The following is a 27,914-nucleotide window of genomic DNA, read 5'->3' as shown; positions in this document are numbered from 1 at the left end:
CATCCTCTGGAGTCCATTGAAGCTCACGCCTACTGCTTCAGTGACTCCATCCAGCCACCTCATTCTCTGTCATCCCTTTCTTCTTTTGCCCTCAATTGTTCCCAACATTAGGCTCTTCTCCAGTGAGTCCTTCCTTCTCAAAGTATTTGAGTTTCCTCTTCAGGATCTGGCCTTCTAAAGAGCAGTCAGGGTTGATCTCCTCTAGGACTGGCTGGTATGATCACTTGCAGACCAAGGGACTCGCAGGAGTCTTCTCCAGCACCATAGTTCAAAGGCCTCAATTTTTTGGCGCTCAACCTTCCTTATGGTCCAACCTTCACAGCCATTCATTGCAACTGGAAAAACAGCCTTGCCTATGCACACTTTTGTGGGTAGGGTGATGTCTCTGCTTTTTAGTATGCTGTCTAGATTTGCCGTAGCGTCCCTCCCCAGGAGCAAACATCTTTTAATTTCTTGGCTGCAGTCTCCATCTGCGGTGATCTTGGAGCCCAGGAAAGGAAAATCTGTCACTACCTCCATGGAAATAATAGTATTCATTTTTTTCCTGCACATATTAGATATTAGCTAGCAAACGGATATTGTGGTACACAGCTTACACATTTTTGCAGCTTCTTCCAGAAAGAACATTTCAAGCAGAAGAGTAATTTCCCCCTTTGCTGTTCAAGAACAATCTGGGATTTGCCAGGCAATATGTCTCATCCTGTATAATTTTTTGAAATTGTCACAAATTCAAGGTTCCCAAAGTTGACGGGACCATTAATCCTTCTTCATGGAGGGAAAAAGAAAAAACCTGACATTTCAGCGAAACATATAAATAATATTGTGAAGGTTGCATTATAAAACAAGAAGGGCTTATCAATCTCACAGTGTAAATAATCAGGTCTTCTATGGTTTATGCAAGTATTTTTCTGATGAATGGTCTTGGTTCTAGTGCCTTAAACCCCTCTATAGTCTACTTGTTTCTTTTCTTTCCTGGAATGTTTTGGTAGATTTTGGGATATTCTTTCTATTTTCATAATGAAAATAGATGGTTCATTATGAACAGGGGTGGGTTTCTCGCCCCGTTCCAACCGGTTCGGTTGGAACGGGGCCGGCGGCGTCCTCGTGCACGCGCGCAGTGCACGCATGCGTACTAGCGTCTGTGCGATGCTCCAGCTGCTCCTGGAGGATCGCGCAGGCACTGTATGCGTCCTGCGCATGCGTGGAAGCGCAGAACTCATCAAAACCGGGTAAGAAACGCGGGCGGGCGGGTGGACCCTTCGGCGTTCCTGGAAGTTACTTACTTCCGGGTTCGCCGACCAACCGGTTCGCGGGGACCGCCGCGAACCGCCTGAAACCCACCCCTGATTATGAACCATCACCTTTCCATTAATTTGATAGCTAATTTTATGTTATACAAAACTTAAGCTATTCTCCAAAGTACCTGAAGGCAGGACAAGAAGCAACAGATGGAGACTAATCAAGGAGAGAAGCAATCTAGAACTAAGGAGAAATTTCCTGACAATTAGAACAATTAATCAGTGGAATAACTTGCCTCCAGAAGTTGTGAATGCGCCAACACTGGAAGTTTTTAAGTAGATATTGGAAAACCATTTGTCTGAAGTGGTGTAGGGTTTCCTGGATTAGAAGCCTTCCAAGGTCCCTTCCAACGTGCCCACACCCATAATGCAATACCTTCCCCCTGCGCATACGCGCACAACTCCTCCCCCCACGCTCCCTTCCACACATGCGCACAGACCTCACTGAAGCCTCCGGACTTCCAGTAGCTCCATTGGGCTGTTTTTTGCTCTCCCCAGGCTTCAGGAAAGCCCCCGGAGCCTGTGGATGGCGAAAAACGAGTCCAACGGGTCTATCGAAAGTCCGGAATTTCCGATAAGCCTGTTGGGTCATTTTTTGCCCTCCCCAGGTTTTCCTGAAGACTGGGGAGGGCGAAAACAGCCTCCCCCCGCCTTCTGGAAGGCTGAAAATCAGCTGGAGCTGACATAGGGCAATGCCTTGCGTGCCCTCAGATATGGCTCCATGTGCCACCTGTGGCACCCGTGCCATAGGTTCACCATCATGGGTATAAAGCAGTGGTGGGATTCAGCCGGTTCGCACCTATTTGGGAGAACCGGTTATTAACTTTCTAAGCAGTTCAGAGAACCGGTTGTGGGAGAAAATCTCCTTTTGTTTTTTTCCACTTTGCGGGGCTAATCCTGTAAGGAAGGCAGGAAGGAAACATTCTGGTGTTTCTAGTCTAATCTTTATTGCCCTGCTTACAGAAACTGCCTCTCTGGTTAACCCTTATTACATTCTAACAACTAAGGTGAAGCGCCCATTGACCTGAGTGACCTTGAGTTGGTCACGCCCAACAGGTCACATGACCACCGAGCCCCACCTACCCAGATGGTCATTAGGGCAGAGAACCGGTTGTTAGGTTTTTTGAATCCCACCACTGGTATAAGGTCTCCTGCTTGTGCAGAGGATTGGGCTAGAAGACCTTCAAGCTCCCTTCCAACTTTCTTATTCTGCCAAGTAAAAAAAACAAACAAGTAGAAATAGGCATTTGTGATGAATCAGCAGGAGGAAAAGACTTCAAATCTACTCAGAGTTTAATTTTATTTGTTTGTTGCTTCCACAACCTTCTCCACTCCTATGGGGATTGAAACCACCCCCACATCTGTTTAGAAACATATGACAGTGTCTCATAGGACAATATTTTCTAGCAGATTGAGTTTAGTTCAGGAACAGTCTTTCTCATTTCCTGCTGGTTCATCCTCTCAGTAGGAGTGCTGGAGGTTGGGAATTATTCTAATAGAAAGTGGGCGTAAAAGTCATAGAAATAAGAATTTCATAGAATTATAAAACTGTACGTAGCTATTAATGCGAGAGCATTGTAGTGGTTAAGGAATCAGGCTAGAAACATGGAGACCTTGAATTCTAGTCCTGGCACAAAACCAGCTGGGTGACCTGTAGCTGGTAACTCTTTCTCAGCCCTAGGAAGGAAGTATTTCTGAAAAACCTTGCCAAGATAACTGCAGGGATGTATCCAGAGAACTGGCTGTGATTGAACAGAAGAAAAAATAGCCATATAGCATAGAATAGAATAGAATAGAATAGAATAGAATAGAATAGAACAGAACAGAATGAGGAATGGAATGGAATAGAATAGAATAGAACAGAACAGAACAGAACGAGGAATGGAATGGAATAGACTAGAATAGAACAGAGCAGAATGAGGAATGGAATGGAACGGAACAGAACAGAACAGAACAGAATGAGGAATGGAATGGGATGGGATGGAATGGAATAGAATAGAATAGAACAGAACAGAACAGAATGAGGAATGGAATGGAATGGAATAGAATAGAATAGAACAGAACAGAATGAGGAATGGAATAGAATAGAACAGAACAGAATGAGGAATGGAATGGAATGGAATAGAACAGAACAGAACAGAATGAGGAATGGAATAGAATAGAATAGAATTATTTATTGGCCAAGTGTGATTGGACACACAAGGAATTTGCCTTTGGTGCATAAGCTCTCAGTGTACATAAAGAAAAATAAAATAGAATACATTCATCAAGAATCATATGATACAACACAGTGAAAGTCATAGGTTACTAATAAGCAATCAAATCATACTAGGAAACAAATAAAGCAATATAAATTTAAAGCAACATGGTTATAGTCATAAGTTGAAAGAGATAGGTACTAGTAAAGAGATAGGTACTAGGAATGAAGAGAAGAATAATAGTAATACAGTCTTAGTAGATAATTTGACAGTGTTGTGGGGATTAGTTGTTTAGCAGAGCGATGGCATTTGGGGAAAAAAACTGTGCTTGTGTCTAGTTGTTCTGGTGCGCAGTGCCCTATAGCGTCACTTTAAGGGTAGAAGTTGAAACTGTTTATGTCCAGGATATGAGGGGTCTGTAGATATTTTCATGGCCCTCTTTTTGACTCGTGCAGTGTACAAGTCCTCCATGGAAGGCAGGTTGGTAGCAATTGTTTTTTCTGCAGATCTAATTATCCTTTGAAGTTTGATTTGGTTGCAGAGCCAAACCAGACAGTTACGGAGGTGCAGATGACAGACCCAATAATTCCTCTGCAGAACAGAATCAGCAGCTCTTTGGGCTGTTTGAACTTTCTGAGTTGGTGCAGAAAGAATATTCTTCGTTGTGCTTTTTGATGACATTTTTGATGTTAGGCGTCCATTTTAAGTCTTGAGATATGATAGAATCTAGAAACGCGAAGTCCCTCAAGGTCAATTCCCTGTTCGGAAACTAAAATTGTCACCCGTTCAAGGTAGAACCAGTCCTCCACTGTTTCCCAGAATCTTCCCAAATTCATGATCCCTGCATCAATGACATTATCTAACCATCTCATCCTCTGCCGACTGTCCCCTTCTCCTTTTGCCTTCGATCTTTCCCAACATCAGGGTCTTTTCCAACGAGTCCTTACAGAAATGAACGGGATAAGACAAATTGCTCATTATGAAATTATTTTGCTTTTTTGCTCCGAAGGCAGGAAAAAAAAAAAACCCTAAATGGAAGCAGAGCAATGTCAGAGCTTTTGTATTGGCTGGGAGATTAAAAAAAATGACTGACATACAACTGATCAGCATTGCTTGTCTGTACTGCCAACATATGACTCACAGGTGGGTTCCTACCGGTTCGGCCCGGTTTAGCCGAACCGGTAGTGGTTTGGCGGCCTGGGTCGCTGGAACTGGCAGTGACACAGGCCTGCCACGCCCCCAACTGGTTCTCCCAGCAGCGCCTCCATTTGATTTTTGCTTCTGCGCATACACTGAGCAATTTTTATTGCACTGTGCATGCACACACAGCGCAGCCCATGAGCAAACCGGCAATAGTGACTGCCAGAACACATCCCTGATATGATTATGAGCTAAAGGACAGGGGAAGGGATGTCTGGACCCCTTATGTCACATGTTCAATTACCTCCACTAGACCAATTAGATCCCACAGACTAGGCCTCCTCCGAATTCCATCAGCCGGCCAGTGTCGACTGGCAACTACCCAGAGGAGGGCCTTCTCTGTGGCTGCTCCGACCCTCTGGAACGAACTCCCCATGGAGATTCGTACCCTCACCACCCTCCAGGCCTTCCGCATAGCCCTTAAAACCTGGCTGTTCCGACAGGCCTGGGGCTAAAGACTCGCTGCCCCACTTCGAATGGTATGACTGTTGTGCTTTTAATTATGCATGGTTTTTATGTTTTTTGTAACTTTGTTTGTTTTTTCCCCCTCCCTTTGAGTTGTGAGCCGCCCTGAGTCCCTTCAGGGAAAAGGGCGGCATACAAATAAATTAAAATGAAATGAAAAAAAAAAAGAAAGTTTGTGTAATTTGGTTTCTAGAAAGACTCCTGGGAGCTCCTTGTGTCATACAAAGTCAGCAGGGCTGGGGCAGACAAATTCCCGTGGAGAATAAGGAAACCTGGATGAATGGAATCTAACCAATTCACATCCGACTATAATTACGTTTTCTCGTTCCTTCACCATTAATGGTGCAGCTATCAGTTGCAGTAATGGTCCCTCGAAGTTTAAATAGAAAAGTAGTACTTCAGGCATAGAAAAATGCCAGGCTTAAAAAAAATTGCTGTTTTTATAGAAGCATCATGAAGTCTGATCTTTTTTGTGTGTGCCAACAGTCCAATGATAAACATTGAACCAACATAACACATGTTATTTTCTCAAGCCTAGCAAGGAAAGATGCTTCATCTCTGTCAAATAGTCTTGGCAATTTAGTCTCAATCCATTTTTTCTTTTTAGCTTGCAAAGCAAAACCAGACCGAATGAGACTGGAAATTTCTGGCCAAGTATACTTGCAGTACAAACCTTCCTCCCCAAATGTTTGCTGTTAAGAAAATTACACAGTAGAAGGAAAGTGGTTAAAGGCTGTAGTTGTTCATTCTTTAGTCCTTTGCTAAGTTTAAACTCTTAAGGGCTGGATATCAGCAAAATTATAACCCAGCACTCCTGACAAAGTCATATGAAAAGGCAACTTCACCCAGAAAGAGAGATATTTTTGTATTTTCATTACATTGACTTCTATTCAATTGCTGTACCAAGGAAAAGTGAATAACTGCACCTCTGTCCATTCTTAGCCTTCCTTCCTCCCTTCCTCCCTCCCTCCCTCCCTCCCTCCCTCCCTCCCTTCCTCCATATTTCATTGGAACCAGGGGTGGGCTGCTACGAGTTCGCCCGGGAATCCATAGCTAACATTATGGCCTGCCTCCAAATCCCACCCATGGCTGGCCACACCCTGCCCTGCCCTGCCACCCCTCCCAGGAGTCTCCACGGGGCCCGTTTTAGATGGGAGATAAGTTTTAGATGGGAGGGCCCGCACGAAGGCTCAGGGAGGGGGAAAGCGGGCTTTCCGGGAGGCCAAAAATGGCTGTATTCGGTGTATAAGACACACCAACATTTCCACCCACTTTTAAGGGGGAAAAGGTGTGTCTTATACTCTGAAAGATACGGTAATTATGGAAGGCTTGCACATCATGCTAAACAAAAAGACACATTATTAATTTTATCACATAGTATATCTAAGCTGGGCTAGCAAGCCAAGGAGCAGGTTTGCAGCTTACCTTATTAAGGGTCCGTAATTTAATGCAGAAGTCAATTAAAAGCAAATTAAATAAAATATCTGACACCCTCTCAAGTGCATGGAAATAAGTGCAGGGGTAGTGGTATAAAATATAAACATATAAAAATTGGAACAGTTGCAGCACAGAGAAAATCTGAAGGCAGGATAAACCTTGCCATTTTTTTTTGATGCAAGAGAAAATTGAAATTCAACACTGGAATATGAATTATTACTGGGCCCCTTTCAAGCTTAAGAGTTGTGCAGCAATAAAAGGAAAAGGTTGGCATGGTGATTATTTGACAAATCCTTCCATCCATTTGATAAAAACCCCATTTTTAGCTCTTGCTGATGCTATTGAGAAAAGCACATCGCAGGCATATACTCCGTATTTATGTTCTTTTATGTTTCAGTCATCTTTTGTCATGATGCTTGTTATCGAGACACAACTCTGTGAAATGTGGAATTCAGAAAAATCTTTTCTGAGGCATTATTTCCTGTCTTTTTAGCTATTTTTTGTCCATTGATAATGGGTGTTGGAAGTCATAGCTCACAATACTTGGAAGATATGAAGTCTCCAAACACTAATGTATATCTGCTTAGTAAGTAAAAGTGTGACTTCTATAAAGAATAGAATGTGTGACGTCTATATGAAAACAGGGCTTTGATTATAACCACCCTTGTAGAAATAAAAGCTATCATATATTCATATAACATATATTCCAATAACTTAGAACTAAGGAGACATTTCCTGACAGTGAGAACAATTAACCACTGGAACAGCTTGCCTCCAGAGGTTGTGAATGCTCCAACACTGGAAGTTTTTAAGAAGATGTTGGCTAACTATTTGTCTGAAATGGTGTAGGGTTTCCTGCCTGAGCAGGGGGTTGGACTAGAAGACCTCCAAGGTCCCTTCCAACTCTGTTATTCTATTCTATTCTATTCTATTCTACTCTACTCTACTCTACTCTACTCTACTCTACTCTACTCTACTCTACTCTACTCTACTCTACTCTACTCTACTCTACTCTACTCTTTGGGTCCATAAGGTAAAATGTTCATATTCAGCCCTAGAATTGGCTGTTTACTGATGAAGCAAATATGGTTCTATAGGTGTGAGGTTTAATTTGCTATTTTTCAAACATGAGTTTTTAGGGATATTATGGTATCAACAAAACAATTCCAGTTTTTCAAAGAAAGTGGAGCTGGCAGCAGACTCGGACAATGAGGAGGTTGGGGAGGAACTTGGGCCAGTTCTAGAGTCCGGGAAAGGCTCTGATAGATGTCCTGTGTTGGACGCAGAGATAAAGCCAGGGCCATTCGACATTTCCCAGCCCCCGGAGAGGCAGCTGCCTTTAGAGGCTGATATGAGTGAGGAGGAAGAACAGCTGGGGACTGTTCCAGATGCACGTATTGGGCAGACCAGTTAGAAGAGGTGAGCAACGGAGGATAAGGACTTAACTCAGGAAGCAAAGCATACGTGGACGCTGAATGGCCCCTCCCTGGCTGGGGAATAAATAGAAACAAAGTGGAGTGGTTGTCGTAGAAGACAACAGCTCGTATTTCTGAAGATTTTGCTCATTGTGTTTCCTGCCACAAAGACTGCTTGCCAGAACTTAATGGGAGCTGGGAACTCGTGGCAATTAATCGCAAGGAACTGATAAGGTCTGTTGCTGCAGTTAACTCCTTGAAGGACTAATGCCTGGACTTTTCGGTGGGTAAATGCAATTAATTCACAAGAGGTAAATAAAGAGGGGGGTTTTGTGGCAAGGAGTCTGTTTCTTGCTTCTGCTAAGGCTGGGTCAGAACACAGAGATACAGTGAGGTCAGGAAGCACTCTTAGATGATGGATCAGCTTTATTATATAATGGTACCACATCTGCAGCAAGCTAAACCCAAAAAGTCTAGCTTCATAAAAGACTAACCACAGAAACGCTCCACATGGAGCTGCCCTTGAAAAGTGTTCAGAGACTACAGTTAGTCCAGAATGCAGCCGCGCGAGCGATACTGGGTGTACCAAGGTACACCCATATTACACCTAACCTCCGCGAGCTGCACTGGCTTCCTATTGGTCTCCGAGCACGATTCAAGGTGCTGGTTATTACTTTTAAAGCCCTACATGGCTTAGGACCCGGATATCTACGAGACCGTCTTCTGCCGCACACCTCCCTAAGACCGATAAGATCGCACAGGATGGGCCTTCTCCAGGTGCCATCAGCTGGACAATGTCGGCTGGCGACGCCTCAGAATAGGGCCTTCTCTGTTGCTGCTCTGGCCCTATGGAATGAGCTACCCCCAGAGATCTGGACCCTACCCACTCTCATGGCCTTCCGAAAAGCTATCAAAACCTGGCTATTCCGGCAGGCCTGGGGCTGTTGACCTCTTGACTGAGGTCCAGCCCCGCTTAGACTGGGGGCATGGTGTGTTCCTTTTAATCTGTTGTGTTTACTTGCTTTTAATCCTTTTTAATATTCTTATTTCTGTAAGCCGGACGGAGTCCTACGGGATTGGGCGGCCTATAAATTCAATAAATAGAATAGAATAGAATAGAATAGAAACAGGGTGGCAGGTAAAAAGGAACACAGCATATTGGTTAAAAACATTTACAGCAATGTTTATGTGTTGCAACATTTTCCTGCAGGTTCTACTTGGTTAGAAATATTTGTCACTGTTACTTGGATATAACAAAAACTACTTTTTAAAAAAAAACCAAAGTACCACACGACTTTTTAACTCTTTTTCATTTTTTCCAATGTATTTGTTTGGATAAATTGTAGCTGAGATAATGCAAGTAACAATTTTCTGTCAAGGATGCCTGCAGAGCTTGGGACATTTTTTTTTCCATCCAGCTTGAATTTTGCCTACCTTCTTACTAATTCAAATATATAATTTAGGATGTACAAAAGGTGTTATTAAATGTATGCCAGATGCTAAAGCCAAATGCTTAATCACAGTCCCTACAGAAAAAACATTCTGTGTTCTACAGCCATAATTGGTTTGCTAAAGCAATAATTTCTATGTCATGTATATACTCTGTGCCAAAAATGGTGCTTATGCCAAGCTCATCATCTACATTAAATTATTTTTGGGGGGAGAATTTATTAGCAAAAATTGTGACTTTAATTATTTGGATCCAAAAGTAGAAAAAAAGTCTTGATTTCCTGAATAAAAGTTAAGTGATACCTAGAGATAACTTTAGTATTTTTTTTAGGTAGGAAAAGGGATGATATTTTTAGAAACACAATTATTCTCTATAGCAAACTATACTTAATTTATCTATGTTGATGCATGAAAAATACTGGTGTAAATAAAGAATTAAAAAGTTCCCTGGAGTTTGATGAAGACATAAAGGCAAAATTTCTTTTAATTTGTTGAACCCATTTGTCTAAGTAAATACATATATTTCTGATCTCAGAAGATCAGAAATCTACAAATTGCACATACGATTATTCCTTCCATATAATTCTACCTGAATTAGTGGTGAAAAAGTGATAAAATATTTAATATAGATCACTCTGCACATTGTAATGAGAATGGATCTTTCATATTAATATTCAGTTTATTATTATTGCTGATCAGTAAAGCAAAACACAAAACCAACCGGTTCTCACGAAAAAGGATTTACAGGTATCTATGCACGACATGTAGGGGGCATGATGGTTCAACAGTCAAAGACACGGAGCTGGTCAGCTGGAAAGCTGACAGCCAGGTTTGAGACCCGAGGGCTGCATGACGGGGTCAGTTCCCGTTACTTGCCCAAGCTCCTGCTAACCTAAGTAGTTCGAAAGCATGCAAGTGTGAGTAGATAAACAGGTACCACTTTGGAAGGAAGGGAGCAGCTTTCTGTGTGCCTCGGAATATAGTCATGTTGGCCACATGACCACAGAAGTGTCTTTGGACAAGGCGGGCTCCCTCGGCTAGAAAACAGAGATGAACAGCATCCCTTCACGTTGGACATGATTGGGCAGACGAAACTTTTTACATTTACCTTTATGCACATGTGGATATAATGTCCCTAATTAGAAATATCACTAATTATCTCACTATGTGTGAAAGGGTTTAGACCTGTGATGGCTAACCTTCTTGTTGCTATGTGTCAAAATCACGTGCACGCACATACATCCATAATGCAATGTGCGTATCACCTCCCACCACCCCACGCATACGCGTGTGCCCACCCCATGTGTGCTCCACCCCCACACATGCTCACGTGACCCCCCTGCACTTCCCCCACCCCTGCGTATGTGCATGTGACACCCCCTGTGCTTCCCCTGCACATGGGCGCATGACTGCCCATGCTCCCCCACTCCGCACATGCGTCCACGACCAACATGTGACTCCTGTGCATGTATGTGTATCTCCTGCATGTGCGGTAGAGACCCAAAAACCAGCTGGCTGGCAGGAGGTATGCGCGCACACAGGGTGTGGCCGAACTGGGGCGACGGGTCGGGTGCCCATCGACAGGGCTCTGCATGCCACCTGTGGCATGCGTGCCATAGGTTCAACATCACGGGTTTAGGCTAATTCCTGTGGGGTCATGTCAGGGATTCTGTTTCCTTTTTTTTATACTCTTTGCTTTTCATGCTGATTTGAACTGACCCAATCTTCAAACCAAGAATGCTTTAAAACAGCAAGGCTATCAGGAGCCCCTTTCCTTCTCTCTCTAGAAGGCTCGTATTGAAGTCCTTTTAACGAACATATTCCAATGTTCACATTTCTTCCATGTTGCATTGAAAGCAGGATTGGACAATTTAAAAATTCAAAAATTGTTGGAACCTACTCTGTGGGTGTGGCCTTCTTTGTGGGAGTGGCTTGCCGCCCATGTGACCGGATGGGAGTGGCTTGCCGCCCATGTGACCGGATATGAAGATGCCGACGACACTTGTCAGAACCACCTTAAATTACCTCACACCCAGCACTGGCATGCATAAGAATAGGATGTAAACTTGTTTTTTTAAAAGGCATCTTTGGTTTGCGTTAAAACAACTCCAACACACGCAATGTTCTGATTGCACCACAAACGCAGTAGTCATCCTTACCTTTCACAGAGGCACTGAGTTTTATAAATATGAGCATGATAGTGTAGAATAATCATATCCAAGGACCAGTGGTGGGTTTCAAAAATTTTTGGAACCTCTTCTGTAGGTGTGGCCTGCTTTCCGGGTCCACTGGTGGAACCTCTTCTAACCGGTTCGGTAGATTTGACGAACCGGTTCTACCGAATAGGTGCGAACTGGTAGGAACCCACCTCTGGTGCATATCCACAATTACAGACCACAGTTTCTTTCGTTTCTGATCATTGGCTAAGTGTTTTTAGCAATCCTTCTCTGAGATTCACGAAGAGCATACTTTTATATTCTCCTGGCTGAAAGGTTCCTATTTCCCCATAAATTTGGTCTTTGCAAAAGGGTTCCTTCCCTGACTTGAAATTGCAGACAAAATTCTTCTGATGATCGAAGAAATTACAAGGAACTTTAACAAAAGTGTTCAAAATTGAATGCTTTTTTTGTGTTCCAGTCAGCCAACAATGCTTTCTGGCAGGATACTCCGTTCCATTATTCCTCTACTTAACCCAGTTTTCTATTTTGTCTTGTAACACACACTTAGCATTTAGATCCCTACTCTCTCCCTCTCTCTCTCCCTTCCTCCCTCTCTGTCTCTGTCTGTCTGTCTGTCTCTCCTCTCTGTCTCTCTGTCTCTGGGAAAGTAGGCAATGGAAGCAAATGCAGTTTATTTGTCCCTAGATTTGAAGATAATGTTATATTATCAACCCCCCCCCCATTACATAGGGATGACTGCTGAAATGATATCACTCAGTCTATTTTCAGGCTGCAAGAATGACCCTGTAATCTTTGCAAACTACCAAAAATAAACAAATAAATAAATAAAATTAATCCGAGAAGCAGCTGCAGCTGTGTTCCAGCCAATAGGGTGGTTTGATTGGAAATCCTGATCCAGCTAGTGTCAAGGGATTGGAACAATGTATGCGCTGGCTCGAAGCGCGGATATTCACTGTAGCTGGGGTTTATATCATACAAAGACCTGTTTGGCCATTAGTCTGTTGTATTTGAATACTGTGTTCGGTAAAATAAGGGAAAACAACAGATACAAAGGAAAGATTTATTTATTTTCTTCAGATATATAACCTTCTCCAGATTTATTTTCTTATGGAACATTCCTTATCGGTCACTATACGTGGGCATCTAATGAAGGAGAAGTATGTGTAGCTCAGGGTTGAAAGGAGAGGTTCTTGGTATTTTCTGAACTTGGTTCTTTTATTGTAAACGTTTCATTATCCAAACTAGGTAACATCATCAATGGTAGTGCTGTGTCAGGAGTCAGCAATCTGCAGCTCGGGAGCCGCATGTGGCTCTCTCATCCCTCTTCTGTGGCTCCCTGTTGCCAATCAACACCACAATTTTGAGAGCAGCTTCCAATTTGGGGGGAGGAAGCTGGGCGCACCAGGAGGAGACTCTATGACAAGGGGTGAGTTTTCCGGTCAGTTTCACAATTGATAGGTTAGGACAGGTAGAGGAAAAGGGACGCTGCGCTAGGAGGAGACTCTATGGTGGGGAAACCGGACTTCCGGACGGCTCCAGAATTGAATGGGGGGCTTCCGGTTAGGACCTGTGTGGCTCTTTGAGTGTTTAAGGTTGCCGACCCCTGTGCTAGGTAATGAAAAATCTCCATGAAAACGAGCATGCTCAGAGAACACTAAGGACCCCTCATACGCATATCTTTTTTCCTAATAGTTTTTATTGAGGGAATCATCTTCAGGACAAATTGCTTTAAGGTGGGCCTCATCATTCCTTCTATTGCTCCCTTTTTCTCAGTGTAGCAAGTGATAGAAAGCATGGTAGGTTTTTTTGCTTTCTTCCCTTGGGTGAATGCTTGCAGTAGCTACCTTTTATGCTAACCTTTTCCTTGATAAGAGAAGACATAAGGCAAATTTTGCTGCTTGGGAAAATCATATGCTAGGTCAGTGATGGCAAACCTTTTCGGCACCAAGTTCCCAAACTGGAATGTGCATTCATATGTGTGCACCAGAGCACCATAAATCCAAAGACCAGCTGACCGGTACATGCATACCTGTTTTTTTGGCTGTTTTGGAGCGCCGTTTTCAGGCTGTTTTTGGCCTGAAAAATGCCCCCCAAATGGCCAACAAACAGCCAGAAAATGGTCTAGGTTTTTTGGCCATTTTCTGGCTGTTTGGCTATTTTTGCGGCCGTTTTCAGGCCATTTTTCAGTGCTCAAGCACCCTCAAAGACCAGCTGGCCGGTGCGCACCAGAAACCAGAAGAGCAGCTGGCAACAGTGCGTGTGCCTACAGAGAGGGCTGTATGTGCCACCTCGGGAACGACTAGCATATATGTGTGAGGGGAACCTTTACGTTTACTTTTACCTTTATACTTTTGGTAATTTGGAGAGATACCTGAATACAGTAACAAAATACATGGTTGTGAAGAATGCAGATGCATTTAAACACCTTTCTCCCCCCCCCCTCCCTCAGTAAACTATACAGAAGGAATGTTTGGGATGAGATGGTGTCCCTGCTGTCAGAGATCCTGGAGAGAAAATTGGTTGGTTGGTTTCATATATCTATATACTGATCTTTCTCGAAGGAACTCATTGCAATTTAAATTGCTCCCAGTAGGCCTTTCATCAAATGAATAGCTGTCTTAATCTTCAATAGTTGAATCTTATCGTGTCCCTACAGATCTTCCATGGGTCCTACCTCCTTGATTTTGAAGCCAAATGTTTCGCCTTATATTTTAAATTAAGAGGGATCTTCTTCATCCTGAGTTGAAGAAAAACCTTTGTCTGGACTCTTATCAGTTCTAGAGAGGTTTAAAATTATTGCATATTTGAAATTAAAATAGAAAGATTAAGGGGAAGTTAGGTTATTTAATTGCCCTAGGAATTAAGTCAAAATACTATTTTTAGTATGTACTGACGATTTAGAAATTATCAATCATCTGTGACAGTGATGGCTAAGCTTTTTGTTTTCGTGTGCCGAAATCACACGCACGTGTTCCCACACCTTTAATGCAATTCATGTGCGACACCCCCCCTGTGCGCCCCATCACTCTGCACGTGTGCGCATGACCCCCTGTGCTTCCCCCTCCCCCCACACTTCCCCCTCTTTCCATGAATGAAGCCATCCCCTCCACCACAGCCCATTTTGGGCATAGCAGGTTTTTCTGCAGCATCCTAGAACCAAAAATGCACACAGGGGGGAGGCTGTTTTGAAGTCTCCTGGGACCAAAAACTCCCCCTGCCCCTGCGCAGGCACGTTTCCCACATGTTCCCCACAGCAGAGACCCTAAAATCAGCTGGCCGGCAGGAGGCACAGACATATGCGTATTTGTGATGGAGCTGAGTTGGGGCGACAGCTTGGGTGGCCGCAGAGAGGGGCTCCGCATGCCACATATAGCAGTTAGCAGTTAGACTTATATACCGCTTCATAGGGCTTTCACCCCTCTCTAAGCAGTTTACAGAGTCAGCATATTGCCCCCAACAATAATCCGGGTCCTCATTTTACCCACCTCGAAAGGATGGAAGGCTGAGCCAGTGAGATTTGAACAGCCGAACTGCAGTCAGCTGAAGTAGCCTGCAGTGCTGCATTTAACCACTGCGCCACCTCGACTCTATGCCATAGGCCATCACTGATCTATGAATTCTCTAATGTTAAGTCATTTATTTTGTTTCCTGCAACCTTTGTTTTGAAAAAAACAAAACATCACTCAGATGATTTCTTTCCTGCCAATTGAAATAAACTCTTAGGCAGATCATTAAAGACCACTAATGTCCATGTGTGAAAATGATACGGCCCTTAGTTTAACTATACTATGTTGAATAAATAAAGTTAACATGGTTGGCATAATACAGAAAGCATGGTCATACAACCCTAAGCCCCATCCAATGAACTATCTAATAACTAAATGTAATATACGAATGATATGACTTACATATCAATAGATGTGCATACCTTATATCCTGACTTAAAAAAAAAACCTCTCTTGTCCATAGTTCATTTGTTTTGGCTTTAGCAATGTATGTGTTTAGCTGAAAGCAATATTTCTCCCAATTAAACTGGGCCATTAAAATTGATTTCTACTGTTTTGTTGATTTTAATACACTCTGGCGCAGCTGATTGATGTTAAACCAGTATTTTTTAATTGTAAGTATTGCAGTTAAGTTATAGCTTTTGGGATAAAACCATAGCTGACTTAGAATTCTCATATATTTTTTAAATATATATATAAATAAAGCTGCTATGTTTTTAAAAAATATATAGCAGCTATACAGATAGTAGGATAATGATTTAAGCAAGACGTTTCACTATAAATCTTTCCAGAAATATGACCACATTTTTAAATCCACAAGCTATGCTTCCAAATGGATTTTGTAAATATTGTAGACTTGTTATCCCCTGGAAACAGGCAAGGTTAGGAAGCAGGAGTTGTTAGGAGTTTTCATATTCAATTTATTGCAGTCAGATATTTTTTTATCAGAATCCTGAAAGCCTGATAAAGCCCTTTTGTACTTCAGCATATACTTAACACAGTCAAGGGAGAGTTATTTTGAGTATTTCTTACCTTCTTCATTTTTTCTTCCCAGGCTCAGTCATTTGTTCTTTAATGGTGCGCGGTGTTGGCCTCACTCCTCTGCATTTCTCTGCTGGTATAGCAAATAAGATTACAATGATTTTAGACCAGTGTATCATAAATTTGGGCAGCTTTACTATCTGTGGCCTTCAACTCCTAGAATTCCCCAACCAGAATGCTGCCTGGGAAATTTGGGAGTTGAGTTCCACACATCTTAAAAGTTGAAAAACACTGCTCTAGATGAAGCTTTCTGGATAGGAAGGGAAGTGTCTTTTTCTTCCTCCTCCTCCTCAAAATATCAGTCAGGTTCAATCAGTCAAAAATAAAAAGCACCTTTGAGACAACCAGATTAAAGACAGATTATTTCATAAACTCTAATCAATGAATTGTTAATTAAGTTAAAGAATACCTTCTTTCCTTTCTTTAATCAGTATGTGATAAAAATTTTTTAGTAGTCCGTGCTAGAAGTAGCTTACATTTTAAAACATAGGGAAATAACTACAGGAAAACACTAGGCATGGAAGTAGAGATAAAAAGAGGAGAAACAAGGGAGAGAAATGCATTTATGTCAGGGATTATATTGAATTCAGGGTGGACAAATTTTTAAGTGCTCATGTGTATTTTGCCCGTTGTATATAACGATATTTGGGACTATATTATTACAGTGGGGTTTGAGGGCTAAGAATTTGGGCCAGAGAGTGTACATAAAGGATTATCATTGTGAAAGGATTTGATACCCTATAGCCTTCATGAATTTATCTTCTGAAATTTGGTATAAAAAAACTTATTTGCTAAATTAGACTATCAACACAATCTAACAGGTGGAAAGAATCAAGCAAAAAAAAAAATAATCTCCAAAATTAAGGCATGTTTATCTGCATTTCTATCTGAATACTGGATGGGAGAATAAGTTGCCAGCAGGAGATGCCAGTTTTCATCATGGGTCCCTACTGATTTTTCTATTTGCCGTTGTCATTTGATTTCTGGTACATGCTTCAAGACATGTCATTACACAGCAGGCATCTGAGGGTGTTGGGCAGAAGATTTTCCCCATAGCTTTCACACCAACTGCGGCAGAACCAACATAAATCAGTGAGAAAGTGTCAAGAAGTCCAAAAAGATATACTACTAGCACGCCAAAAGTGAGCTGTGCAGGAACACTGCAGTCTTAAGCCACAGTGGTGCAGTGGTTAGAATGTAGTACTGCAGGCTACTTCTGCTGACTGCAATTTGGCAGTTCAAATCTCACCAGGTTCAAGGTTGACAGCCTTCCATCCTTCCGAGGTCGGTAAAATGAGGACTGTGAAGCATCCTGAAGTGGTATGTAAGTCTAAGTGTTATTGCTGAAGCATGTCAGTGATTTACCTACTATATTTTTTCGGAGTATAATACGCACCTTTTTCCCCAAAAAAAGAGGGTAAAAATCTGGGTGCATCTTATACACTGAATACAGCATTTTTGGCCTTCCCCAAACCCCACCCTCTTCACAAAAATGGACGTGCGTAGGCTTTGGGAGGCCTGCAAAGTGCTCTTGGGAGCTGGGGAGGGCAAAAATGAGCAAAAAACAGACCACGTTTTTTGCTCTTTTTTGCCCCCCTAGCTCCCAGAAGCACTGTACAAGCCTCCTAAAGGCTATGCATACCCTTTTTTGGCAACAAATGGGCCCATTTTCACAAAAAATGAGCTCCCCCTCCAACAGCACTTTGCAGGCCCCTCAAACCCTCTGCATGCCCCGTTTTTCACAAAAAATGAGAGGTGCAGAGGGTTTGGGAGGTCTGCAGAGTACAAAAACTTTTTTTTTAAATGTACCTCTTCAAAATCTTGGTGCGTCTTATACTTCGAAAAATACAGTACTTGCACCGGAGTGCTTTTTAACTGGTTAAATTTACTTTCTTGTTTTATATGTTTGTGTGTGAATATGTTTGTGTGTGGAGGAAGAGGTCATAGGGAATGACCAATATTCATGGCAAAGCATTTACTCTGCAGCCAGAAAACTGATATAGCAATAGCAATAGCAATAGCAGTAGACTTATATACGATGGTCCCCTAGCATTTCCAGTGAAAAGAAACAGCAGATTGTGCTGGAATATAGTACAGTACTTGACTGCATAAAACTCGGTGAATTCGGTATTTGACGGGTTTTGAAGCAGAAATCTTGTCCCAGCACTCGTCTTTCTCCTGGTAGTCGATACGCAAGGAAGAACTTCCTGACGTTGGCTGCCTTGTGACATGCTATTTCTTTTGGCCAAAAATCATGTGGTTTTCCCAGTACTTGTTGGTTTTAATATTCATAGCGTCTTCTGGAATGAATTACGGACGAGTACTGAAGTACCACTGTACAGAATTAATTAGTTAACAAGACTGGGTCTTGTATTAATTTTTGCTCCAAAAGATGCATTAGAGCTTATTTTCAGGAAAATATGGTACTAAATGCATCTGTGTGGCTGATGATCTTAACTGGGGGGGGGGGGTGTCGAGCCCCAGTCCGAGGCTCTGCCTTACAAGCGGGGATTGGCAGCGGGTGGTGCCGGCGGAATGCAGTAACCTGATTCCAGCGTGGGGCCTCTGATCCCATCTACAAGCAGCGACGATGATCGATGACATCACAGTACCAGCACCGAGATGCAGAGCCGGGCGGGCTGTTTATATTTGTTATGTTCTGATAAGCTGCGAGGGGGAGGGAATTTGCCGCACTGGATGGTGGTGGGGAAGCAATTTTGTGGTAGGGCTTATATTATGAGCATCCTGAAAAATCATGCTTGGAAATTTGAGTGTGCAGGAACAGAGACAAGGCGGACCTTCCCTAGCCTTTCACGGGTATATCTAATACCCATGCAGATTTGTGCTTTAGTCTGGCAAGATTCCGGTGGATAAGTCAGCAACAATAAAGAAAGTAACTTGCTGAAATGTAACTCCTGTCATTCATACTTCCTTGAGTCTGCAGTAGATAATGCAAAGACCTTTGTCTTTAATTCTGGAGCTAGCCTAAGCCAATAGAAGGCAGTGTTTTATGTTAATAAGCTACTAGAAAATAAGCTCTTGGGGTGAGGGGGGAATAAGAGTCGTTTTGGTGCCACACCTGTATCATCCTGTTTCCTATGTATTAAGTAAATAAATAGGGTGTTTCTATGTAAAAAAAAAACTATGAAACTGTTACTACTGAAACTATTTTGACTTTGAAAATATATTTGACTTGATCCCCTGCTTATTGATGGCACACATCTTTCTTTTAGCTTTCCCTAAAAAATGTGAATGAGAATGAACAAATAAACTCTTTGCTCCGTTGCTGAATTAATAAGGTTTTTTTTTTCTCATTACAAATGGAAATGAATGGTAGGTGGGGAGATATGCTGCAGCCATGTTACATTTGATTTATTTAAACTCCGGGCTCTGCGTTATGCGTCTTCAAGTGATATCTATCTGGGAACATGGCTGCAACCTTTGCTTGAAGTGATGATGCTCTCCATGATTGAAATATTCAATTTGATAGAAAAGGTCAGAGAATTCAGCCTGCCTACGCTGCTTGTTGTGGATCTGCAGTTTCCAGCTTTTGGCACGGCTGTTTTTGATTGAAACAAGCCGATATGAGGAGAGGGTAATGGGGGAGGATCTTGTCTACCCTTATTTCTTGTGCGTCAGATGCAACATTCATGAAGAATGTTAGGCACACATTAACAGAATAAGAGAGCCAATAAGTGCTAGACTCTCTCTAGTGGCTGTTTCTTTACCTGGCCAAATTATTGAACCTTTAGTTTTAAGGAGACTAAAGGGAATTCTGGAAAATGAGCCTCTCCTTTTCAAAGGAGAGGGGAGGGGGAAGCTTGAATATCTCCTGTGAGAATTGAGGTTAAAAGTCACTAACAACAGTGGATTATTCTGCTGCTAAAATGTACGATGGCTACACCTCTGAAATGCGGATTAAAGTGTCTACCAGCCTAATCTTACAAGCTGGAGATAGAGACCTAGGTTTCTTACAGTCTCTCTTTCTGAACAGCACTTCCTTTTAATAAATAGAACTGGGAATTCTTATTTCTCTCTCGCCCTCCCCCAATTTTTCCTATATATAAATGTAGCTGATATGCTCTTTTCAACATTGAGCCGCGGTGGCGCAGTGGTTAGAGTGCAGTACTGCAGGCTACTTCCGCTGACTGCCGTCTGACTGCAATTTGGCAGTTCAAATCTCACCAGGCTCAAGGTTGACTCAGCCTTCCTGAGTTCCACAAATCTACAGTGCTGTTTAGAACCGGTTCCAGCTCCCTCCCCCTGCCCGTCCGGACATCATCAAGATGAAGAGCAAGAGGAGGAATTCTGGGAGTTGAAGTCCACAAGTCTTAAAGCTGTCAAGTTTGAACACCCCTGGTTTTTTTTTTCTAAAGAATTAGTGGTGCAAGGGTCTTGTAACTTGACAGCTTTAAGACTTGCACACTTCAATGCCAGAGTTTCTAAGCCAACATTTTGGTTGCTAAGCAAGAGCGTTGTTAAGTGAGTTTCACCACATTTTACAAGTTGGCCATGTCCACCCAGTCACATGACTAGCAAGCCACTCCCACCTGGTCACATGGCCAGCAAGCCACTCCCACCCGGTCACATGGCCAGCAAGCCACTCCCACCCAGTCACATGGCTGGCAAGCCATTCCCACAAAGCAGGCCACAACCACAAAAGAGGTTCTAAAATTTTTTTGAAACCCACCACTGCCCCTCGGGGTGTGTGTTTTGTTAAGATACAGCCTGTTGTGCCTTAAAATGGCTTCTACTGTACTGCTGTAAAATGGTTTCTACTGTACAGAGCAGTGGAATTGCCATAGTAACAGTACTCCACAAGGGGGCTCCCTCTGGTAATGGGGAAAATCCAACATTAGAAATTACGTTTGGTCCGGACATTTCCCCCCTATAAATAAATACCCGGGCAATGCCGGGTTATCAACTTGCATACATTATAAAAACAAGTTACATTGGAATAAATTGAATTCAATTAATGGCCAGGATAAATAATGAACAAGCATGCAGGTAGTCTTCCTTTAGTGATTGCCTTGGACAGTACCTATTCACAGTTATGACAGTGATTTCGACCAGTGCCCACATTTATGTTCTTCACAACATCTTTCAATCAATGTACATCTCTCCAGTAACTCTGAATACAAACCTCAATCCTCTTTTTGCTATTCACTCCACTGCCAAAGTAAGAATTCAGAAAGGCAGGCAAGTAAAGAAAAACGGCTGTGAAGATTTGCCTTTTTACCTGGCTTCCTCTTGAGCTGAGTTCCAGAAATCTTACCTGCTGTTTGGACTCACCTAGCTGTTTTGAGTCCCAGCTTTTTGATGCAGTAAAATAAATGATAGCTGAAGTAAAATTGTAAGCACAGTGTGGGTCATGTGGTTTCTCACTTATTATTATTAGCATATGGCCTTGTTACATTAGCCACTATAGTGCTATTGCAGAGTAGTAGATCAGTTGCCTGTTTACCAGCTCTGTCAGGTACACGCTTGTGCGCTTCCCAAGATTCAAGCTAGCTTCTCACCAGAAAGAAAAATGAGTGACTCTTTGTGCAGCAGCATCAAAGGCTCCCTTCCTTCCCCAGAGCTGCCTCACAAGAGGGCATCACAACCAAGAAGGTTCAGAGCCGGTAGGAATCTGACGGTTCCACCACAAATCCGCGAAGCCCTTATCCGCGGAGACATAAGTGCGAAGACTAATTCGCGCCGTTCGAAGCGCTAAGGAAAAAACGCGACCCTACCGCGATGACATAATCGCAGAGGGCAAATCCACGCATTCCCAAGCACTCAGCATCCTAACCCTAACCCTAAACCTAACCCTAAACCTAACCCTAAACCTAACCCTAAACCTAACCCTAAACCTAACCCTAAACCTAACCCTAAACCTAACGCTAAACCTAACCCTAAACCTAATCCTAAACCTAACCCTAACCTAACCCTAACCCTAACCCTAAACCTAACCCTAAAACAAACCCCTAAACCTAATCCTAACCCTTACCTTAATTTAAATCCGCTTTCTGCCGCCGCCGCGCTGTTTTAAAGCGCCCTTCTGTCGCCGCGCTGTTGTCGCGGCGGTGATGACGCACGGTGATGACGTCGCGGCTTACGCGACGTGATTTTATCACCGCTATTTTGACAAGTGCGGTTTTGTCGTGCCACGGAATCTGACTGCCTGCACAGAGCACCAACTCGTCTCTCCACTGAAGTGGTACCTATATATCTTGTTGCATATAACATGCTTTCAAACTCCTAGGTGGGCAGAAGTTGAGACAAGTGATGGGAGCTCACCCTGCCGCACAGTGCTAGGATTTGAACCGCTGGAGCAGAGACCATCTCTGACATCATTAAGCCACTGAACCACTGTGCCTCTTTTCACTTAGCTTGGCTTAACAACTGAGTTGTTACAACAGCCTCAATTGTAGTCACTTGGTGTATTTTTCTAAGGTGTCATGTTTGTTCAAATAAATTGGGATAAGTCTTGGAAGGAAAGTAGAGCTACTGAAGAAATGCAAAATTCTATTTCTTTTCTTTTAGGGAAAAAATATTGGAAGTGAATCAAATTCAAGCAATAATATTTGGATGGGAACGCTACAAGTTAATAGTCATTTTCTTTTTCTTGTTTTAGTGCTGCATACGATGCTGTACTGGACAGAAATGTGGCTATCAAGAAGCTCAGCAGGCCATTTCAAAATCAGACACATGCTAAGCGGGCGTATAGGGAGCTAGTTCTCATGAAGTGTGTGAATCACAAAAATGTAAGTATTCCTTTGCTGGAAGGACTCAGAAGCCTGCATAGTTCACACTACTAAGTGAAAAAGATTGTGCTAATACATTGCTGCAAAGTTGACTGTTCTAACCTTCATTATTTTAAATGCAAAATCCTATAGGGCTTTGTTTAGCAGCAATTTTTTTTTTAAACTTCTACTAGCAAACACATAGATTTGGATAGAATGTGACTGAGCCGAGGTGGCGCAGTGGTTAGGGTGCAGTACTGCAGGCCACTTCAGCTGACTGTCATCTGCAGTTCAGCGGTTCAAATCTCACCGGCTCAGGGTTGACTCAGCCTTCCATCCTTCCGAGGTGGGTGAAATGAGGACCCGGATTGTTGTTGGGGGCAATATGCTGACTCTGTAAACCGCTTAGAGAGGGCTGAAAGCCCTATGAAGCGGTATATAAATCTAACTGCTATTGCTATTGCTGAAATGGCGATGCGATCACAGATGCTTTATTCCCATCCCACAGCAGATGTCTAAGAAAGGGTACAAAATACACACTTTCTTTGTGGCAAGAAGAAAATGTTGTTATAGTATAGCCATGCAGCAGCATATTTGATGATGCTTTCAGTATGGAGATTCTTTCCCCTTGAAAGTTAATGGAAGTTCTCTAGAGAAAAGTGAAAAAAACCTGTATTGATTCCTGGTGACTGCCTGAATTAGTCCCTGCAGTTTTCTGGACAATATTTTTGGAAGTGGTTTGCCCTTGCCTCCTTCCTAGGGAGAGCAACTGAATAGAATCGGGATTAATATTAAGGACAAAAGTTATCCATGAGAAATAAAACAGCTGTGAAATACATTCTGCCTTTATTTAGGTCACAAATTATTTGAACCATTCTCCCCAAGTCATTCCTTTACAAAATTGAGAAAACAATGATTCAGGGAACTAGATATTGTCTAGTCCAGGAGTAGTCAACCTTTTTATACTTACCGCCCACTTTTGTATCTCCGTTAGTAGTAAAATTTTCTAACTGCCCACGGGATCCACAGTAATGGTGATTTATAAAGTAGGGAAGTAACTTTACTTTATAAAATGTATAAAGCAGAGTTATAGCAAATCCCTACCGCCCACCATGAAAGCTGGGGGACCAGGTTGACTACCACTGATCTAGTCTGACAAAGGGAAGGGTTGGGGTGAAGTGATAGCTGTCTTCCAGTAGTTGAGATGGTGTCATAAAGAAGAGGAAGACAACCTATTCTCCAAAGTATCTGAAGGCAGGACAAGAAGTAACAGGTGGAAGATTATTAGAGAGAGATTCAATCTAGAACTATGGAGAAGTTTCCTGACACTGAGAACAATCAATCAGTGAAATGTCTTACCTCCAAAAGTTGCGGGTGCTCCATCACTAGAGGTTTTCAAGAAGAAACTGGACAGTCATTTGTCTGGAATGATATAGGGCAGGGGTGTCAAACTCAATTTCATTGAGGGCCACATCAGGGCTGTGGTTGACCTTGGGGGGTGCATGGCCAACTGGGTGGATGTGGCCAACTGGGGGGCATGGCCAGCTTGATGACACTCCCCAAACTGCAGGCTCGATGTTTCCTCTTTGCATTGGGTAGACCGGGCTGAAGCCAAGCTGAGCTCTGTTTTGCTAGCGGAGGCACCGCGGGCTGGACCTTCGCTGTTTCCAGGGCAGCCCCATGGCCAGCTCTAAGGGTCCAGCCCACAGGCCTTGAGTTTGACATCCCTGATGTAAGCAAATACATGTAGCAAACTCACATTTTATTGAAGAGAAATTCCATTTTCATATGGCCACATTAAAAATATATCCCATAGGACATAAGAGAGGATCAGTTTTAATGAAAGTAAAGAGCCGAGGTGCGCAGTGGTTAGGGTGCAGTACTGCAGGCCACTTCAGCTGACTGTTATCTGCAGTTCAGCGGTTCTAATCTCACCGGCTCAAGGTTGACTCAGCCTTCCATCCTTCCGAGGTGGGTGAAATGAGGACCCAGACTGTGGGGGCGATATGCTGACTCTGTAAACTGCTTAGAGAGGGCTGAAAGCCCTATGAAGCGGTATATAAGTCTAACTGCTATTGCTATTGCTAAATGCGTCCCAATTTAGAAAATGCTTATAAACTCTTAGTCCCAAAGCCTAAATCAGGAATCCTGTAAACAATTAGTTGATAAAAATCACAAATAAACATCTGTCCAGTTCCAATAAAAATTAAGTACCGGGACAAAAGGAGGAACATATATAATCAGGATATCAAAATTAGCAGCCTTAAGGAAGAAGAACAAAAGTAAAATAAATATAATTCTGTGGGTTTTATTTTCTGAACTGCTGTCAGAGTCCCTAGTCTGAGTTTGCGGTGTCATTTAAGTACCCGAACCTCAATTTTACTCTATAGTTGTACAGCCTACTATTAGCACTGTATCAATCTCATCCCAGATTTATCTTAACAATGGAAGAAACAAATTGTCACATATCCAGAGCATCTAGCCTTTGTCTTTAATACCAGCTGCTAATTTTAACTTTCAAGACCCATCTGACAACGAATTTGGGTAGCAAAATTGAAAGACATACCTCAGCAGATTTAGGTTTTAAATTTACATTTGTTGGGTGTATATCCTTCAGTCTTAGTAGATACACCCTTCAATCTAGCTAAACATAGGAATTCAAAAATGGCAATAGCAGCAGAATCTTATCTATAGTTATACTTCAGTGGCAGCTAAATTAGTAACCACAGTAGAAGTCAATATTTTAGCAATGACCCTTTCGTTTTAATAGGCAGGCTGCCAATCTTCACAAGGTTCCCTCTAAGCTTCTGATCCATGTTTAAAATTTCCGAGATGTTTCTGTCAGATTGTTGCAGCAATCACATCCAGAAAGCACACACAACTGACTGATTCAGCGGGAATAATTATCTTCTCTTTATATATAATATAACACATGAAGTAAATATACCCGTGATGGCGAACCTATGGCACGCGTGCCACAGGTGACAGGCGGAGCCATATCTGCCGGCACCCGAGCCATCAGCTCTAGCGCGCATGCACACACCGTCCAACTGATTTCCGGAGGAGGCCGTTTTCACCCTCCCCAGGCTTCAGGAAAGTTTCTGGAGCCTGGAGGAGGCAAAAACGGCCTCCCCCAGCCTCCTGCGGAGGCCCTCCAGAAGCCAGAAATGGATCGTTTCCAAACTTCCAGAAGGCACGTTGGGCCCATTTTTCGCTCTCCCCAGACTCTGGAAGCTTTCCTGGAGCCTGGGGAGGGTGAAAATGGCCTCCCCCAGACCTCTGGAGGAAATATCAACCTCAGCTTGAAGGTGAGCAGTGTGGCACATGTGTGTGGGGGATTGTGCGTGCATGCGCATGTGGGGTGATGCTTTGCATTATGGGTTCTGGCATGCACATGTGCGCTGTCGTGTGCACACGCTCACATTTTTGGCACCCAACAATAATAGCAATAGCAGTAGACTTATATACCGCTTCATAGGCCTTTCAGGCCTCTCTAAGCGGTTTACAGAGAGTCAGCATATTGCCCCCAACAATCTGGGTCCTCATTTTACCCACCTCGGAAGGATGGAAGGCTGAGTCAACCCTGAGCCGGTGAGATTTGAACCGCTGACCTGCTGATCTAGCAGTAGCCTGCAGTGCTGCATTTAACCACTGCGCCACCTTGGCTCAACCACTGCGTCAACCTTGAGCCGGTGAGATTAGAACCGCTGAACTTGGCTCAACAAAAAGGTTAGCCATCTCTAAAATATACAATACCAAAAGCAGGTTTTCCAATGTAGTAGAGAGGAGAGCTTGTAAGTAGGTACAAACAGAAGCCAGGGAGAGAACAGTTTTAGTTTCAGTTTTGAGCAGCAGACTAGTTTAGAAAATAAGCTAAGCCACGCCTAGGCTCCTTGCTGTCTCCTTGTTGCTCACACAGCAAATACTGTTTGAGTTTCCAAACAGCCCTCATTGGCTGACCCAGCTGCCATGTCTATTCATTGGCTGACCTTGTTACCATGTCTCTGTTCCAGTTCATGAATATATCTACACTGACAGTTTCATGGTTTTGCAAATTCTACCTGTCCTTCCGCTGAGGCTGCAAATGTAGTCACAGAACTCTTAGCTGGGAAGAAAACATGGTTGAATTTTTTACCTTCCTTTTTACTGCATAGAATAGTGTACACTCGAAACAGTGAGGCAGTCCATGTTAACCTGATCGACCATTAATATTTAATTATTCTTTTCTCTCCTTTTTGTCTCTTGTTGCGTTTCAGATTATCAGTTTATTAAATGTCTTTACACCACAGAAATCTCTGGAGGAGTTCCAGGATGTGTAAGTAATGCAGTCAAGAGAGAAACTTTGCTGTGAGGATGTCTGTGTGTGTGTGCGTGTGTGTAGTAATCCGCTTTGGTATCTTGCAGGGAAAACTAAGAGCTAAGAACAACAAAATATAAAAAGCTGCTCTTTCTTAGAAACTGCTTAAGGAGCAGCTCAAGGTAATCTTGAGTTTTGCAGATTCAAGGCTTCCACTACTTTGGGTATTTCAGAAATCAATTACAGCTTGATGTAGGAATAGAAAAACAGAGAACAGCCATTGAGAACCCTAATAGAAAGAGCTGAGCAAATGTATAAATCAGCTACAGGGAATGAGAAAGAAGAATGAATGCAGGACACATACATAGGCAATGGTTCCCAGGAATTTGATTTAATTGCTTTGTGATGGGACTTCCTTCTGAATTTCCTGAGATATCCAGGATTTTGAAAATTCACCTTTAAGCCATCTCACTTTAAAAGAAAGAGGAAGAGTAGAATGAAAAGTGAAACACTTTCTTTCATTAGAGTTTATGACTCTAAAATTATTTGACAGAAAACATATTAATATTTCTATTGAGCATTATTTTCTCTTGCTTGATACATAATCAGACTCAAAGTAATCTTTAAATTCATTTACTGTCCTCACTTTGTATCTTATGATGAGAGAAGGCAAATCTTGGCTGGGCAATATTTTGAACAC

At 42.7% G+C, this 27,914-nt stretch overlaps 1 protein-coding gene across 7 annotated transcripts in view; it reads left to right on the top strand.

The window, feature by feature from the left end:
- The window catches only part of MAPK10 (mitogen-activated protein kinase 10), a 257,681-nt gene that overhangs the window by 140,637 nt on the left and 89,130 nt on the right, over window positions 1-27,914 (top strand). For all 7 annotated transcript variants that reach the window (XM_087724063.1, XM_087724067.1, XM_087724062.1 and 4 more), the window contains exons 5-6: window positions 22,809-22,938; window positions 27,174-27,232. In XM_087724063.1, coding sequence (XP_087580189.1) covers window positions 22,809-22,938; window positions 27,174-27,232 — 189 coding nt within the window. The remainder of the gene's footprint in view (window positions 1-22,808; window positions 22,939-27,173; window positions 27,233-27,914) is intronic.

Source organism: Thamnophis sirtalis, unplaced genomic scaffold (genome assembly GCF_051295495.1).
Source record: "Thamnophis sirtalis isolate CommonGarterSnake01/CBP01778 unplaced genomic scaffold, rThaSir2_p1.2 scaffold_10, whole genome shotgun sequence".
NCBI classification, from domain to species: domain Eukaryota; kingdom Metazoa; phylum Chordata; class Lepidosauria; order Squamata; family Natricidae; genus Thamnophis; species Thamnophis sirtalis.
Note: the sequence above shows the minus strand (reverse complement) of the source record. Positions and strands in the feature narration are given on the sequence as shown.